This window comes from Cherax quadricarinatus, chromosome 88, assembly GCF_038502225.1.
Source record: "Cherax quadricarinatus isolate ZL_2023a chromosome 88, ASM3850222v1, whole genome shotgun sequence".
NCBI classification, from domain to species: Eukaryota; Metazoa; Arthropoda; class Malacostraca; order Decapoda; family Parastacidae; genus Cherax; species Cherax quadricarinatus.
This window is the reverse complement of record NC_091379.1, coordinates 3,924,914-3,944,689: the sequence shown is the minus strand read 5'-3', so window position 1 is coordinate 3,944,689 and position 19,776 is coordinate 3,924,914. Positions and strand designations below refer to the sequence as shown.

Sequence of the window (19,776 nt, the reverse complement as noted above, 5' to 3'; positions counted from 1 at the left end):
CGACAAAACTATTTCTACATGGAGGAGCCATGACAACAGACTAACACTACAGAAACTCTGGTGCTGCAGGTTAATCTCACACTGTAGCTATCAACATACAGGCCAGCAAGGTGTAGCAGCAAACAGCACAGCAAAACTAATACATTACTAATTTGCCCATGCAATACACAAGTTTATAAGACAAATCAGCTTCTCATACAGGAAGCCCATTACTCCCATAAAACACTGCACTAACTATACTAAAGACTGACCCTCAATACTGTGGTCAGATACATTCTGGGAAATAACGAGCCAGGGATTATGAAATGTCATCAACTAACTTTAGGGTGTGGGTGGAGGGCGGGCTGGGCGTGGGCGGATGTATGTGTGCCGCCTACACATCTGGCGACTCCGGGTGGAGGTCGTAGCCCATGCCCTGGCAAGGAACACCCATGGGTCAATATAAATGTAGGGGAGGGGTGAGCAAGATATGGTTAAACCTTCCAACAGAAACCAAACAAACCTCAATAGACAACGTTATATGACAAATTAACAAATGCTTTTGCCATCAGTCTAATTATTTATAACCACATACTGTATATACAAATTTCACTCCAACACTGAGGTAAACAATTTCCAGAATATTTTCATTTATTGCAGCCAAACTCAAAATTAACACAATATAGTATACAAGGTGTAATTCACAAAGTTAACTTCCTTTAAAGCACAATAGCCAAGTCGTGTAACATTAAATAAATGAAAAAATAAAGGCACAATATCATGACCTGCACATAGGAGAGAGGAGCTTACGACAACGTTTCAGTCCAACTTGAACCACTTGCAAAGTCACATGGTGCAACTTTGTAAATTGCCCAAGTCAGGTTATTTGTGTATTAAATACATGAACACTAAAATAGTTCTTTAATACTACCACAATACTGATTATCATATTCACGGGGAAGCGCTAAACCCATAGGGATCATACACTGCCTGGGAAACTGGAAAGCGTTGAGGCTCAAACTCAAGAACTGGAGCAGAGGTTTAATTTCTTGGATCAAGAGCCCCCTCACTAGCAACAAAGAACCTCCCCCGATACTGAATGGTCAATTACACGAAGATTTTTATAATTACAGTAAAACAAAATCGGCATGCTCTCTTAACACTTATTGTTGACATTCCCCAATTTAAAAGTCCCTTCTATTTCAACATTTAAAATAATCTAAAATGGTAAAGAATCATTTTCTCAATAATAATGATGACGCCCCAATGTAAAATTTAGGGGACTATACAGGCATAAATGACCACTACCCTATTCAGTACCCAAAAATTGGTAATTTGGCAAATTTTACACTGTTTTTACAATAGCTGTAGGCATTCCAGCCACTAAAGCAACTTTCTCTTTGTTCATTAATCACATCCCCAGGCCTCTCCTATTTAACACTTGCCCTCAATTTTTAAGCCATCAACACAAAAAAATTTAAGTTTTCCAAATTTTCCTGCTAAGAACCCATAACCAAGGATGTTTGTTAATGGTTTAGGCTTTCCAAATAACTGAGGCTGACCTAATAAAAACAAAAAAGGAATGCAGCGAGATATCTGTGGAGAAAAAAAAAATATGTTATCCATGGAAGCAAAGAAGGGAATGTAAGAAAGTATAGTGGTACCAACCCTTGTGGCTTAGCGCTTCTTTTTGATAATAATAATAATAATAGTGGTACCAACACACTTAAATGGGTGTGAAGCATGAGTTGTGAATGCTGCAGTGAGAGGGGCTGGAGGTAGTGGAGATGTCATATCTAAGGGCAATGTGTGGTGTAAATGTTATGCAGAGAATTCATAGTGTGGAAATTAAGAGGAGGGGTGGCGTTACTAAAAGTATTATTCAGAGGGTTGAAGAGAGGTTATTTAAAGTGGTTTTATCATTTAGAGAGAATGGATCAAAATAGAATGACTTGGAGGGTGTATAAATCTGAAGAGGAGAGGAGGGGGTAGGGATTGTCCTAGGAAATGATAGGAGGGAGGGGGTAAAAGAGGTTTTGTATGCAAGGGGCCTACACCTGCAGCAGGCATATGTAAGCATGTTAGATAGGAGTGAATGGAGATGAATGGTTTTTGGGACCTGACAAGCTGTTGGAGTGTGAAGGGATTCAGGGAAACCAGGTAGCTGGTCTCGAGTCCTGAAGGTGAGAAGTACAATGCCACTTTAAAGGAGGGATTCGAGATATTGGCCGTTTGGAGTGACATCTAAACTGTTATGTCTGGGCACCTGTACCTCATCTTTTGTATATAGTTCTACTGTCTTCCTATTATGTCCTAGAATCTGTATTGATAAAGCCACTGGATGGCGAAACGTCTACAATAAAGATTTCCAGATGTTGCACATGTGTCTTAACTTTCATATTGTCGGTATTTTATACCTTTCTTGCACAAAGTGATTATTGTGTGAATGATGGTGAAAGAGCTGAATCATGGTGAAAATGTTTTTCTTTCCTTTTTGGGTCACCCTGCCTCAGTGGGAAATGGCCGTTGTGTTGAGAGAGAAAAAAAAAAAAAAAGGAGGGGGGGGGAGAGAGATTCTGACTCCAGGGAAAATAAAAGCTGCCAAAAATCAACCATTTCCCACCAAACTGATACACATTTCAGGCCCCTTCTGATCTTCAACTGACCAAATTTTGCTTATTTCACCAACGTCTCCTACGAAAACAGCCCTAAAAAATTCCTCAAGTTTCTATTTTTAACCCAAACACAGAGTCAAAGTTTACCTGTTCCAATCATGTACTGCACAAACAGTTAGGTCCAGTGACACAGGCCACTTGCAGAGGTCACCGGACCTAACTGTGACTTCTTTCTTTGGGGGTACATGAAGAGCAGTTTACGTACCACCACTACCTGCAGCCCTGGAGGAGCTGAAAATTTCAATCACTGAAGCAGTTCGCATGATAACACCAGATATGCTGCAAAGCATCTGGACTGAACTGGACTATAGCATCGATGTTTGCCGAGGAACCAGAGGGGCACACATTGAGTGCCTTTAATGCTACCCTATACCACATGAAACTGAAATCCTGCATCTGAAGCTATTAACCGTGAAAGATTACAATAAAGTTACATGTTTTACCTGTTTGAATCAGGGAATGTTTTTGTGGACACACTGTACTATGTAGTGATCCTCAAGGTTTTAAATGGAGTTGAAAATCTAGCTCCAGAAATCCACTGAATGTTTAACCAAATGAGTCATCACTTGAATAAGACCCCTGTTAGGAGACTTTTGTTTCCTGGACAACAAAACTCCAATGATTTAATTGTTAGACCACCCAGCTCTTATAAACAGAAGTGCCTCACTGTAATTAGTGTTATTATAGCAAATCTGTTATGGAGGAATGGTAAGCTGGTCTTTTCACTAACAGTACTATACCTGTTACAGTAACCTGTTTATGGTATGATAATGACTCGATATTATTTCATCTACATTTTGAGAGGTTAATATTTTCTCGACCTTAACAGTGTTGAGCTATTCACTTCACACTGGAAAACTATTGCTTTTTCAAGACACTACTTACCAAGGATAAACCTAAGTGGGTTTCCTGACAACTTCTTAAGTTGTCAGGAAACCCACTAATATACACTACTTTTCTAATCATACAACACAGGTGCATTTATTTTAATCATTGTAAAGCATAAGTCTGTAAGGATTATACAGCACCTGGTAATAGGAAGTATTAAATTTGATCCAAGGCAAGGGAAGACAAGTCTAGTTCCTTGGATCAAAGCTTCTCACCAGCATCAAGGATACATGGATGGGGTGTAGTCATATATTATACAGTTATTTATCAGGGACTGGTATTGAAAAACAACTTATGAAAGCCATTTTTTTTCCCCTGGGGAGTGACACTTCAAGAGGAAAGAGGGCAAGGTGCCTCGATACTGATTAAAGGCTCTTGATCCAAGGAATTTATTGCATCAAATCTGTCTATTCCCCAAGGTGCTGTTTGACTCCTATGAGTATCACTTCCTGAGGAGCAAGGATATCCATTTAGAATATTTCAGAGAGAATGTAGATTGACTTGTATATTTAAGACTTTGGATTTTTTGTTCAGCAACCCAAATATCTGAGACATCGTTTTTATCAATCATAAGAGCCATGAGAATTAATGAGAACCATAAAAATCCCAATAAAGGACTTATCAAGACCCATGGTACTATGATGGAACTGGAGCTACCTTCACTTCCTTCGACTAAATCCAACTACCTCCCATGACCTAGGTGCTGTGTGACCCCCCTAAAGGTTTAGCATTTAACCATAAATGTAATAATAATAAAATTCACCCTATATAATTTTCCTTAGTTTAGAATTTCCACTGTCCTCTACAGAGGACCTGCTTGAGATAGTGGCTCATATGTAAACTGCATAGAGTAACATATCCTGATAAAGATGTATAACTCTGAAGAGGATATGGTGGTGGCATTCAAGAAAGGTTTGGTGTCCTGTAGCTCGATTGCTAACGCATTCAGCTAAAACACTGAGGTGTTTTAGCTGGGGATCCCCCACTCATACTGGGGGATCCCCAGTATGGCTGGAAAACATTAGGACACATTTCCATAAGAGACCTGCTATCCATGTTCACCCATCAGTAAAATGTGTGTTAGTCGACTGGTGTGGGTCGCATCCTGGGATAACTGACCTAATTTGCCCGAACTGCTCTACATAACAAGGGGGCTTTCTATATAGCAGTACGTCACTGATGTCAGCTATGATCTGTATACCTAGTATATGTACTTATAGAAATAATTATTATTAATTATTATTATTAAGGTGTGACAGAGGTATGGAAAGAGAAAGGGCAGTAGGCGAGAGAGCTCCAACATCTCGCAGAAATGTGTAACATTGTTAGATTAGATCGAGTGATTTATTGCATTTAGCATCCTGGTGGTGTGAAAAATTATTTAGCTGCTCGTGTTGAAGGCTGGAATGTAGAGCCAGCTCAAAAGTGGTACGAGGATGTTAAAGTTAGGGGCGATTCCTGCCCGTGGGTTCCTGGTAAGGCTACTAAGGAATTCATATATGTAATGGTTAATTTTTTTTTTTTTTTTTTTTTTTTTTTTTTTAAATTTTTGGTAGTACCATTAGTTTACCAACCCCCCATGCTATAAAACCACAGTGGAACCTCGGTATACGAGCAACTCCCTACTCGAACAAAGCTCAGCACTTGACCAAACAAACATGACCTGCCAGAATTTTGCTGTAAACTATTTCATGTTTCTTCACTTTTTTTTTTTTTTTTTTTTTTTTTTTATTTAAATAAATAAGTCACCATGGGGCCTACGATGATTAGTGATAACAGCCAACCAAACAGAAAATTGGTTGGGAAGAACTTGTTCGATACTCAGAGCGGCACTCAAACAGCCTTCTGGAACGCGTTAAGGTCGCATACCGAGGTTCCACTGTATATTAACTTATAATTAATTACTGTTTATCAGTCATTATAATCAATCCCACCACCTGTTACAGAATCAGTCAACCAAACTTTAAGCAATTTGGCATAACCTTTGTTAAAACAATGAATGAAAACAAACCTCGCAAAAATTATTGTAACCTGTACAGTGTATTATTGATCCCATATAATAAAACTGAATCACTTGAAGCACTTTTAAGACAACTACTGAAACTATACATCTTCATTAGGCAGTACCATTAAAAACAAGCTGTAAAACCTACTACAATATAAAGGAAAATATAGTAGAGGGTTAATCTGATACATCAAATCATATACCAAGGTGTATTTGGCCCACATTTAGATTTTAGCACACTGTTTTAAATATAGTAGAACCCCCATATCAGCCATTTCCCACCAAAGCAGGGTGACCCCCCAAAAAACTCATCACCATTCACTCCATCACTGTCTTGCCAGAGGCATGCCTACACTACAGTTATTAAACTGCAACTTAACACCCCTCCTTCAGAGTGCAGACACTGGACTTGCCATCTCCAGGACTGAAGTCCAGCCTGCCAGTTTCCCCGAATCCCTTCACAAATGTTACTTGCTCGCACACCAATGGCACGTCAAACCATTTGTCTCCACTCGCTCCTATCTAACACGCTCACTCATACTTGCTGGAATTCCAAGCCCCTTGCACACAAAACTTCCTTTACCCCCTCCCTCCAATCTTTCCTAGGGCAACCCTTACCCCACTTTCCTTTCACTACAGATTTATATGTTCTCCAAGTAATTCTATTTCGTTCCATCCTCACTAAATTTCTGAACCATCTCAACCCCTCCTCAGCCCTCTGGATAATAATTCAATTATACTATACTATATATGTATTTTTTTTTAACACTAGCCATTTCCTACCAAGGCAGGATGACCCGAAAAGGGAGAAACATTTATCATCACTCATTCCATCACTGTCTTGCCAGAGGCATGCAGATAATATAGTTAAGGTGAGAAAATGTATAATTAAATTAATGAGATATTGCTTTTTGGTGAACTTGTACAACACGGGACAATTCTCCCCTAATTGACAAAATTACAGAAGAAAAACGCACTGCCAAGAATCTATGTATGACAACAACAAAGAAATTACTGTACAAAAAACATGAAATGAGAAACAACAAGAGGTAGATGTTCGATGTTTTCTGATGCCCGTTGTGTCAGTGAAGTTGTAAATTATCTAACACTGAATAACTTACCCCTACTCCTGAGTATCCAGAGCCATTCATTCCTGGTATGCCATAACCCATGGAGTCTTCTCCTGGTGGCGGAGACATCATGGGACCTGGTGTTCCACTCATGCTGTATGGCGACGCTCCTGCTAAGGTACAATCTATAATGAAATGTGCAGAAAGTATCACATTTAAATATCAGATAGAACTAATCGTGTACACAAAATTATTAACTACAAACTATATTAATCGTTATTTCATTCAAAAAAGAATATGCCAATCTGTCATCCATGAAATAAATTTGAGAAAATGCTCTGTAACACAAAAGCTATTTCATTTTATACAATGGTTAAAAAATTCTTAGAATAGTTGAATGTACTTCTTATCAGCCATTTTTCAGTGTCAAGTTATTTTACACTTAAAAACTTGCAGTACAAAGTATTACAGAGGAAACAATACACAAATATCCCGCAAGTTGGAGAAACAAACTTATGACAATGTTTCAGTCCAATTTAGACTAGTGACTAATCACACCAAGTTAGTCCAAGTCGGACAGAATAGTAGTCATAAATTGCTTTCTCCTATGTGCGGGTTACCTGTGTATTATCGAGAGAAAAATACAAATACTAAATACAAGTAGTGTATTGCCAATGTATAGCATCTTCAAAGAACAAAGCATAAGCTAGAAACAGTAGACAATTCACAGAACGAAAACTCTGTTATCTCCTGTTATTTATGCTGGTGTTGTGTGAGAGAATGGAGGATACAAAACCCTTAATAATATTCACATTCTAATTACAACATTTCCTAGTTAGAAGAAATTCCAGTCAGAAAAGAGATGCTAAACAGTGCACCCATATTCACCATTAATGTCAATGTCACTCTCACTGCTCTTCAGTATAGTACAATAGTAATGTTAAAACTAAATGAAGAAAGCTCAAATCTTTCAACACATTCACTCTCAGGACCTCCAAAATTAAAAGCATTGATAGTGTTGGATATTTTAAAATACCGTATTTCGCAGATTAGACGCATTTTTTTTCCATAAAATGCCTTCAAAAACCACCCTGTGTCCTATAAACTGAAGGTCAGTGATGGGAGCTATAAGTTTGGGGTGTGGGGTGGGCTGTAGCTCTCCCAGTTATGTCTGATGCAGAGCCATTGAAACTAAAACAAATCTTATGAGCCATGAAATATGATAATACATCAAAAGTATTACCGTATTTCAATACAGTAATACATTTGATGTATTACCATATTTCGGTAATACATCAAATGTATTACCGAATTTTTTTCTGAAGGTAATGATACTAAAATTAGGAAATTTAATGGAAAACTTACAGAATTACGCAGGCAAAAAGTTGGTGGTCTGGACGCAATTTACACACTGATGATTTCGCCTACTTGGAGTCCTATTCTAAGTCAATTCCACTCTCAATTCAACGAAATTCTTAGCTAGTATGGCCTCCATTCTATCAAATGAGTATAAGAAACTGCCCATTCAACAATAAGAACTACTTCAAGTCCATAGAAGTCAGTAATTTGGCCACTTTTATACAATAAAAAAAAATCCACTTTAAAAACAATTTGCAATAAACATCAGAGGCATTCCAGCCACTAATGCAATATTTACTGTGTTCATTAATCATGTCCTCAGGGATCTTCTATATTACAGGAATGATTGGATATGACTTACTGTCCCAATAATTGAAACAGACCTAGTAAAAACCCCCAAAAAATAGACAAGAGTTAAAAGTTGGGTGGCCTTTTCCATCTTCAAGATAATTGTCAAAAATTGAATATTTCCACTAGTTTAAGCCCAATTTCAAGCTATAGGCAGGCTCTGCTTTACAGCACATCACTTTATAGCATTTCACTAATAGAGCAATTTCCAATTACGTATACCCATCCTTCATTTAGTCGAGATTTCCTACAAGAAATATATTTGCCACTTACTAAAAGCTAAGGACGAAAATATTTTAAGGTAAGTAATGTGCATTTTTAAGGCCTCACTATATTGCTCAATATATGATATTGTAAACATGTTATCAGACTTTTATATGCATTTGAAAGTGAGAAAGGCTATGATTCACTTTACAGCAATTTTCACTTTACAGCAGTAACCCAGAACCTAACCTGCTGTATAAGCAGGACCCTCTGTACTTCAAAGCCTGAAGTCAACCAAAATCATCTATTTCAGTAGTAAGTTTTCCATTCTATCAATCAATACCTAGAAACCATAAAAACCATCCTAGAAAACACCTCAAACTTGCTATTTTAAACCATACACAAGGGGCAGGATTTTCTTTACACAATGCACACTCACCATATACTCATTCTCTTGTGTCTGGGCCAAAATTTACCACTCTCAGGTAATCCGAGCAAGCCGAGCTCAAAACGTAGATCTACAAGAGTGACACTAGCACCAATAACATAGACCTACACAAGAGACAGTGAAAGAGTTAAACAACAGAATCATTTTAATTTCCAAATCCACCATTCTAAAAGTTAAACTGTGGCTATACCCAAAAACTTCAAAATTAATCACAAAGTTTTGGCTGGTCCCCTGGACATTTCCATGAGCACTAGATGTAACAATCAGAAATGCCTATAGTTATCAGATAACTAATCCAATAACTGTTCCATACTGAAAACACATATCTCCCTGATCAGCATTAAATTACATGAGTAGTTAATTACAGCTAGAGAACAAACTTAAAACAGTAAAACTATTCTCATTAAACATTAATTTTCTTATAATGTTCCAAATGTCAATTTTTTAACATTCCTTTTAACTCTGCCAATAACATTTTCTTTCCGGAGGAACGACGAAGTGCCGATATTATGATGAGCACGATAATGCTTCCAGAGGATTCTATACTGGAGCAGTGTTTTACCATAAAACAAGAGCAGCTAATATGGACTAAACAGGAAACCCCCACCAATAAGAACGGCTCCACATGCACTACTCGCATTACAATCTGCAGACCAAGAAATGCACAATGAATAGTTTCTTCTTACAAGCCCTCATAGTTTTGAAGTAATGAAGAGACTCAAAAAATAGAAGATTACATAGTGAATATTTTTCTTAGCTTTAAGTATCCTTGCCACATAATCTATTGGAAGTGAAAAGTTGATTCAATAAATAGTACTTCTACCCAGAAAATAGAAAATCCAATAGAAACATGACAAAAGTCAACAATAAGACAATCAAGAACTTCACAAGGACTCCCATAAGTAACATGTAGCTGAAAACTGAACGAGTCTACTGAATACAATGTGGTGAACGTGATCAGGTTTATATCTATGCAACTGCCAGAAGTCTCTCAATATAACTGCAAAAATATAAAATATGCTTGTAAAATCAATGATTTAAACTGTGTTCTTCAGAGGGCAATGCAACCATTATTATTACATTCAAGGTGGGTATCTTGATGCCCATTTGCAACTGCATGAGCAAAACTCTCCTCATGGTTTTCTGCTTTCAGTTTTTAGTTAACTAAATAATTTTCTTAAGCATTCAGCTTCTAACTGAAAGATCTCAGGTTGGATCTTGGCCAAATCTCTCACTTCATTAAGTTATGGTACTGTAGTTTACAACGTGAGGACCTGACCAGTGGCACTGCCAGGTTCTAACATCAAAGGGAGAGAGAACATAAACACAACATTATATACAAAACAATGATAAAAAAGTTTTTACTGTAAGAACAATGTTATTTTGGATTTAAGATTATGATTATAATTAAGGGGGAAGCACTAAACCCGTAGGATTATACATCGCCTGTGGGGGGATGTGGAAGGTATTCAGGTTTAATTCAGGGAACTGGAGCACAGATCCAATTCCCCATATCAAGAGCCCCTCACCAGCATCAAGGAACCTTCCTTGAGGGATTTGTATTTAAGAGTAAAACTTAATATAACAAGTGTTATTTACTAATTTCATAAATATAAAAAAATACAAAACATGAATAATGGATATTTAATTATAATCATAATTAAGCGCTAAACCCATAAGGGTCATAAAACAATCTTTTTAACGACTTACTTTCTCTTAATACTGAAGCTCAGAACACAACCATCCTCTAACTGCTGTACTTATTAACATTAATTAGGGGAGCTAAACCTGTTGGGGTCATATACCGCTTGAAATGGGAGGTGTTCAGATTCGATCCAAGGAAGGTATGGGTAAATCCACTTCCTTGGATCAAGAGGGGTTGGTTAATGAGGGTTAAAGCCTATCAACTACACGAAGGGTGTATATACTGAGACATACTTCTAGGTGTATATCTTGGATCAATAGTGTATCTGGGATCAAGAGTGTCTATCTGGGATCAAGAGTGTATATCTGGGGTCAAGAGTGTATATCTGGGGTCAAGTGTGTATATCTGGGGTCAAGAGTGCATATCTTGGATCAAGAGTGCATATCTTGGATCAAGAGTGCATATCTTGGATCAAGAGTGCATATCTTGGATCAAGAGTGCATATCTTGGATCAAGAGTGCATATCTTGGATCAAGAGTGCATATCTTGGATCAAGAGTGCATATCTTGGATCAAGAGTGCATATCTTGGATCAAGAGTGCATATCTTGGATCAAGAGTGCATATCTTGGATCAAGAGTGCATATCTTGGATCAAGAGTGCATATCTTGGATCAAGAGTGCATATCTTGGATCAATAGTGTATATCTTGGATCAATAGTGTATATCTTGGATCAACAGTGTCCATCTGGGATCAAGAGTGTATATGTTGGATCAACAGTGGCTATCTTGGATCAACAGTGCTTTCTTGGATCAATAATGGCTATCTTGGATCAATAGTGTATCTGGGATCAAAAGTGTATATCTTGGATCTATAGTGTCTATCTGGGATCAAGAGTGTAAATCTGGGATCAAGGGTGTATATCTTGGATCAATAGTGTCTATCTTGGATCAATAGTGTCTATCAGGGATCAACAGTGTATATCTTGGATCAAGGGTATATATTGGATCAAGACTGTATATCTTGGATCAATAGTGTCCATCTTCGATCAATAGTATCCATCTTGGATCAATAGTATCCATCATGGATCAATAGTATTCATCATGGATCAATAGTATCCATCATGGATCAATAGTGTATCTGGGATCAATAGTGTATCTGGGATCAATAGTGTCTATCTTGGATCAATAGTGTCTATCTTGGATCAATAGTGTCTATCTTGGATCAATAGTGTATATGGGATCAAGGGTGTATATCTTGGATCAGTAGTGTTTATCTTGGATCAATAGTGTATATCTTGGATCAATAGTGTCTAACTTGGATCAATAGTGTATCTCGGATCAATAGTGTATCCTGGATCAATAGTGTATCTCGGATCAATAGTGTATCTGGGATCAAGAGTATATCTTGGATCAATAGTGTCTATCTGGGATCAAGAGTATATCTTGGATCAAAAGCCCCTCACTGGTACTTGGTTACAATGTAAACAAAACTCTACCGACCTTTATGCTGTATAGCCCTTGTGGCTTAGCGCTTCTTCTTGATCATAATAATTATAATACCGACCTTCATCATTTCACCTTAAAATCCGCATAAAATCTCAACTCGGGAATCTTCTATAACTAATATTTCGTCTACGTGTTGGCAATACCATGATCCACACTTCCCTCACCACAACAGACAGAAACTGACCTTTCACTGACCTGAGAGAATTAATCACGGGGGAGCACTAAAACCGGAGGGATTACACAGCACCTGGGAAAGGGGGGGGGGAAGGTATGATGTAAGACATCCAAGATTAACTTCAGTAACTGGATCACAGACTGACCTGAGAGAAGGCAGGCTGCTACCTCCTGGCAGTCCCAGGCGTTGTGGTTGAATTAGCCTCGAGGCTAATCAACTGCTCAGAGGTCGTTAAGGTTGCTTATCGCTTGTTTGCCAGTCATCAATACTTTAATCCCTTTCAGTGAATATATACTGAGACACGGAAAAGGAAATGCAAATGCAGTGTATAATGTGATCCTTTATTGATGTTTCGCCCACTGCGGGTTTTGCTAAGTTACATGATAAAGTTCACTGTGGGTAAAACGTCAAAAAAGGTTTACAGTATACTACGTTTCTCTCCCCGATCGTATCGATATTTCATATCATTTCTCTCCATACTGAGATATACAACTTTCGGTGTATGTACGACGTATAAGTCACTTGACTTCTTTGGGGTTATCCTAGGTAATCTACATAACGTATGATAATTTTCCTTATGTATACCTGTACCTAAATAACCCTACTTACTAAAGCGGTCATGGATTGGAGGATAAATATGTGGGAAGGGAATAAGGTAGCAGGTGTGATGTACTGGAGGGAATGAAGGAGTGGAGGAAATAATGGTATACAGAGAGGAGGTAATGATGGGGTATGGAGGAAATGAGGGTGTGAAGGGAGGGGAGGAATGGAGACAGGAGACGCCTGGAGATTATGAAGGGAGATGAGGCTGATGTATTGGTGAGCATGAAGAGTAGAGAGGGTAGGGAGGTGTATTTGGAGGAGGCCTGAGCGTGCCCACAAAACCTGTGTTCAGAAGGGGCGGGGCACACCAACATAAAATTAACAAGTGTGCGAGGAGCGACAGCAGGACACAGCACAGTGTACACGCAACACCTGACCTGCAACCAGGACATAACGCCTGACCTGCAATCAGGACATAACGCCTGACCTGCAACTAGGACACAAAACCTGACCTGCAACCAGGACACAACACCTGACCTGCGATCAGGACGCAACACAACCTACGACCAGGACGCAACACATGACTTGCAACCAGGACCCAACACCTGGCCTTCAACCAGGACCCAACACCTGGCCTTCAACCAGGACCCAATACCTGGCCTGCAACCAGGACCCAACACCTGGCCTGCAACCAGGACCCAACACATGGCCTGCAATCAGGACGCAACACATTATACACACAACACCTGATCTGGAGGAATGCGAGGTAAACAGGTTCGATCCGAGGTCACGAGGACAGCTTAAATTTCTTGGATCATGAGCCAGCATCAAGACGCCCCCATGAAGCCTTTTTTTCAGTTCTGAAATATTTATTATGTATCCCATATACCCATTCAGTAGGCGGTAATCATCCCATTCCCACCCTTGTGAACGCTAGTCACTCAATACCCATCCCGTGAGCAGAAGTCAAATGATTACAGAGGAACATAATGGGTCCAGGGACTATACCTCAACATTTGTTTGCTAAACAAGTTACAATGGTAATGAACTATACAAAACTGTCTTCAGAGCAAGAGTAACGAGTCTACACAGTCATGAATTTATCCACAAAATATTACAATGTGTTTTGAGTCAATTTCACATTTCTTCAACGTTTATGACGTGCCTGCGAATTATGCCACATTACAGCACATAATGACGCAGCGTGTGACTTAATTATGCCACATTACAGCACATAATGACGCAGCGTGTGACTTAATTATGCCACATTACAACACATAATGACGCAGCGTGTGACTTAATTATGCCACATTACAGCACATAATGACGCAGCGTGTGACTTAATTATGCCACATTACAGCACATAATGACGCAGCGTGTGACTTAATTATGCCACATTACAACACATAATGACGCAGCGTGTGACTTAATTATGCCACATTACAGCACATAATGACGCAGCGTGTGACTTAATTATGCCACATTACAGCACATAATGACGCAGCGTGTGACAATTATGCCACATTACAGCACATAATGACGCAGCGTGTGACTTAATTATGCCACATTACAGCACATAATGACGCAGCGTGTGACTTAATTATGCCACATTACAACACATAATGACGCAGCGTGTGACTTAATTATGCCACATTACAGCACATAATGACGCAGCGTGTGACTTAATTATGCCACATTACAGCACATAATGACGCAGCGTGTGACTTAATTATGCCACATTACAACACATAATGACGCAGGGTGTGACTTAATTATGCCACATTACAGCACATAATGACGCAGCGTGTGACAATTATGCCACATTACAGCACATAATGACGCAGCGTGTGACAATTATGCCACATTACAGCACATAATGACGCAGCGTGTGACAATTATGCCACATTACAGCACATAATGACGCAGGGTGTGACTTAATTATGCCACATTACAGCACATAATGACGCAGCGTGTGACAATTATGCCACATTACAACACATAATGACGCAGCGTGTGACTTAATTATGCCACATTACAGCACATAATGACGCAGCGTGTGACAATTATGCCACATTACAACATATAATGACGCAGCGTGTGACTTAATTATGCCACATTACAGCACATAATGACGCAGCGTGTGACTTAATTATGCCACATTACAACACATAATGACGCAGCGTGTGACTTAATTATGCCACATTACAACATATAATGACGCAGCGTGTTAATTATGCCACATTACAGCACATAATGACGCAGCGTGTTACTTAATTATGCCACATTACAGCACATAATGACGCAGCGTGTGACTTAATTATGCCACATTACAGCACATAGTGACGCAGGGTGTGACTTAATTATGCCACATTACAGCACATAGTGACGCAGGGTGTGAATTATGCCACATTACAGCACATAGTGACGCAGGGTGTGACTTTACAGGTAATCGTTACAGATAGAAATTTGAAGCTAAAGTCTGAAGATATCACAACAACAGTTCCTCTGGAAGCTGGAGATTGGCTCTACACCTCTGGTCACAGGGCACCTGCATATGCCAAATGTTCCAAGAATCTAGTCCTAGTTACCGTACACCAGCCTTGAAAATTTTAAGCCAATTGGATGAAGCCTCGAGTTATAAGCAAAATAAAAATGTTGGAGGGTAAAAAAAAAAAAAGATAAATTCAAGGAACCACTAGCACGATAAGAGACAACACACTAAGTGTCAGGGGCCCAAGACTGTTCAACTGCCTCCCAGCATACATCAAGGAGATTACCAATAGACCCCTGGCTGTCTTTAAGAAGGCACTGGACAGACACTTAAGTCAGTACCCGAGCAGCCGGGCTGTGGCTCGCACGTTGGATTTCGTGCGGCTAGCAGTAACAACCTGGTTGATCAGGCCCTGATCCCCCATGAGGCCTGGTCACAGACCGGGGCGTGGGGGCGTTGACCCCCAGAACTCTATCCAATAATAATTATAACGATAATAGCGTGTGGTAAATGCAGCAAACACATGACGTATTTCACGAGGGTAAGTTATTCCTTCGAGTGAGAGTTTGGAAATAGAACAAGCACATTAAGGCAGATATTTCAGAGATGGAAGGCAGGAGGGATGGTGTGAGGGTCGGCTGGATGGGGTGGCAGGAGGGGATAACAGGAGGGGGTGGCAGGAGAGAGACTTGGAGGTTCCCTCCCTCCCTGTTCCCCCAGGCCTGTCAATCACCCTGCCACCAATACACTCTCCCTTTCTCCCTCTCACCCTCCCTCACACATCCTCCATCACTCGCCCTCCTTCACACACACTCCCTCACACATTAACCCCACGCTACCGCCTCCAACACTACGGAATTGATAAAATCAATGGATTTAAAATCGGAGGAATTGTGCAGGATACAAGTACACCCAATGGAAATAAATCAAGGACCCCAATGGAAATAAATCAAGGACCCCAATGGAAATAAGACTTTTTTTTTTGGGGGGGGGATTATTCATTCTACGTATGATAATTGCACATAATTATGTGTACCTGTAGCTAAATAAACTTACATTATTAATGCCTTGAAGATTCTGTAAGGATGAATTCCAAAATCTGGCCACATAAATCACTCCATACAAACGCAAGAGGTTGACAGACGATGTAAAATACCTCCAATGAAAAATATTGGCACGGTGAGTACACTAAGAGAAAATAAGTGTCAGGGGCCCAAGACTGTTCAGCTGTCACCCAGCATACATTAGGGGGATTACCAATAGACTCCTGGCTGTCTTCAAGAAGGCGCTGGACAGACACCTAAGTCAATACCTGGTCTGCCGAGCTGTGGTTCGTACGTTGGTTTACGTGCGGCCAGCAGTAACAGCCTGGTTGATCCGACTCTGATCCACCATGTGGCCTGGTATTGTAAATAAGGTATGAGAAGCTTTGCTTACTAAATCAAGAAATGATCTTACAGACAGTCGTAGAAAATGTATTAACGGTGGTATACCTGGAGAGGGCTTCGGGGGGTCAACGCCCCCGCGTCTCGGTCTGAGACCAGGCCTCGTGAGGGCAAATGATGTTGCAAGCGTGTACACTAGTGTTCATCACCTCCCCAGATGATGTGTACTTGATCCAACGTCCCTGTCATTTACATAATGCTGTGTGTACTTGATCCAACGTCCCTGTCATTTACAGAAATAATGCTGTGTGTACTTGGTACACTGTCCCTGTCATTTACATAATGCTATGTGTACTTGATCCAACGTCCCTGTCATTTACATAATGCTATGTGTACTTGATCCAACGTCCCTGCCACTTACAGAAATAATGCTGTGTGTACTTGGTACACTGTCCCTGCCATTTACATAATGCTATGTGTACTTGATCCAACGTCCCTGCCACTTACAGAAATAATGCTGTGTACTTGGTACACTGTCCCTGCCATTTACATAATGCTGTGTGTACTTGATCCAACGTCCCTGCCACTTACAGAATTAATGCTACAAGTTGTCAACTGAATTTGTGGAGTTCCATATTTACACTTATCATGGATGGCTGTTACATCATCAACCTTAATTCCTTTCGGTTTCATTCTAATTTTTAGGAACTGAAAAAAATCACACAGGGGCTAAGGTCAGGTGAATACAGTGTGTAGCATCACAGGATTTTTTTTTTCCATCTAAAAAATTCGCCTATTTACAATATCTACCATATTTCTCACTCCAGTATGGTGTTATGGTAGCGTGTACATTTGGTGCTTGGCCCCTCCCATATCTTCCACGTGTTTATTATCGTGTATTTCTCTCTCTCCTCTATCCCGAGTGTGTCAACAGCAAGCTTCTCTAGTAAATGACTAGTTGTTAACTGTCAAGGTAGCGGACACATTTGTGAATAGCCACAGGGTACTCACAGTAACTCTGACAAGGTGCCCACAGTAACTCTGACAAGGTAGCCACAGTAACTCTGACAAGGTAGCCACAGTAACTCTGACAAGGTAGCCACAGTAACTCTGACAACGTAGCCACAGTAACTCTGACAAGGTACCCACAGTAACTCTGACAAAGTGCCCACAGTAACTCTGACAAGGTAGCCACAGTAACTCTGACAAGGTAGCCACAGTAACTCTGACAAGGTAGCCACAGTAACTCTGACAAGGTAGCCACAGTAACTCTGACAAGGTACCCACAGTAACTCTGACAAGGTAGCCACAGTAACTCTGACAAGGTAGCCACAGTAACTTTGACAAGGTAGCCACAGTAACTCTGACAAGGTAGCCACAGTAACTCTGACAAGGTAGCCACAGTAACTTTGACAAGGTACCCACAGTAACTTTGACAAGGTAGCCACAGTAACTTTGACAAGGTAGCCACAGTAACTCTGACAAGGTAGCCACAGTAACTTTGACAAGGTACCCACAGTAACTCTGACAAGGTAGCCACAGTAACTTTGACAAAGTACCCACAGTAACTCTGACAAGGTAGCCACAGTAACTCTGACAAGGTAGCCACAGTAACTCTGACAAGGTAGCCACAGTAACTCTGACAAGGTAGCCACAGTAACTCTGACAAGGTAGCCACAGTAACTCTGACAAGGTAGCCACAGTAACTCTGACAAGGTAGCCACAGTAACTCTGACAACGTAGCCACAGTAACTCTGACAACGTAGCCACAGTAACTCTGACAAGGTAGCCACAGTAACTCTGACAAGGTAGCCACAGTAACTTTGACAAGGTACCCACAGTAACTCTGACAAGGTAGCCACAGTAACTTTGACAAAGTACCCACAGTAACTCTGACAAGGTAGCCACAGTAACTCTGACAAGGTAGCCACAGTAACTCTGACAAGGTAGCCACAGTAACTCTGACAAGGTAGCCACAGTAACTCTGACAAGGTAGCCACAGTAACTCTGACAAGGTAGCCACAGTAACTTTGACAAGGTACCCACAGTAACTCTGACAAGGTAGCCACAGTAACTCTGACAAGGTAGCCACAGTAACTTTGACAAGGTACCCACAGTAACTCTGACAAGGTAGCCACAGTAACTTTGACAAAGTACCCACAGTAACTCTGACAAGGTAGCCACAGTAACTCTGACAAGGTAGCCACAGTAACTCTGACAAGGTAGCCACAGTAACTCTGACAAGGTAGCCACAGTAACTCTGACAAGGTAGCCACAGTAACTCTGACAAGGTAGCCACAGTAACTCTGACAAGGTAGCCACAGTAACTCTGACAACGTAGCCACAGTAACTCTGACAACGTACCCACAGTAACTCTGACAAAGTGCCCACAGTAACTCTGACAAGGTAGCCACAGTAACTCTGACAAGGTAGCCACAGTAACTCTGACAAGGTAGCCACAGTAACTCTGACAAGGTAGCCACAGTAACTTTGACAAGGTACCCACAGTAACTCTGACAAGGTAGCCACAGTAACTTTGACAAAGTACCCACAGTAACTCTGACAAAGTGCCCACAGTAACTCTGACAAGGTAGCCACAGTAACTCTGACAAGGTAGCCACAGTAACTCTGACAAGGTAGCCACAGTAACTCTGACAAGGTAGCCACAGTAACTCTGACAACGTAGCCACAGTAACTCTGACAAGATAGCCACAGTAACTCTGACAATGTGCCCACAGTAACTCTGACAAGGCTGTCACAGTAACTTTGACAAGGCTGTCACAGTAACTCTGACAAGGCTGTCACAGTAACTTTGACAAGGCTGTCACAGTAACTTTGACAAGGCTGTCACAGTAACTTTGACAAGGCTGTCACAGTAACTTTGACAAGGCTGTCACAGTAACTTTGACAAGGCTGTCACAGTAACTTTGACAAGGCTGTCACAGTAACTTTGACAAGGCTGTCACAGTAACTTTGACAAGGCTGTCACAGTAACTTTGACAAGGCTGTCACAGTAACTTTGACAAGGCTGTCACAGTAACTTTGACAAGGCTGT

The 19,776-nt window shown here is 40.4% G+C and overlaps 1 protein-coding gene and 1 long non-coding RNA gene across 12 annotated transcripts in view; one reads left to right on the top strand and one right to left on the bottom strand.

Annotated features, from left to right (window-relative positions):
• Window positions 1–10,926, top strand: part of LOC138855287 (uncharacterized) — a 33,488-nt gene extending 22,562 nt beyond the window's left edge. Inside the window, exon 5 of the long non-coding RNA XR_011394494.1 lies at window positions 9,465–10,926. This is a non-coding gene — a long non-coding RNA (uncharacterized lncRNA). The remainder of the gene's footprint in view (window positions 1–9,464) is intronic.
• Window positions 1–19,776, bottom strand: part of LOC128698664 (homeobox protein extradenticle) — a 280,392-nt gene that overhangs the window by 5,600 nt on the left and 255,016 nt on the right. For 4 of the 11 annotated variants that reach the window (XM_070103862.1, XM_070103861.1, XM_070103859.1 and 1 more), the window contains 2 exons: window positions 6,669–6,802; window positions 321–415 (listed from right to left, as the gene is read on the bottom strand). In XM_070103862.1, coding sequence (XP_069959963.1) covers window positions 374–415; window positions 6,669–6,802 — 176 coding nt within the window. In that variant the 3' untranslated portion in view covers window positions 321–373. The remainder of the gene's footprint in view (window positions 1–320; window positions 416–6,668; window positions 6,803–19,776) is intronic. The other 7 variants (XM_070103865.1, XM_070103864.1, XM_070103863.1 and 4 more) reach the window with 4 other exon arrangements.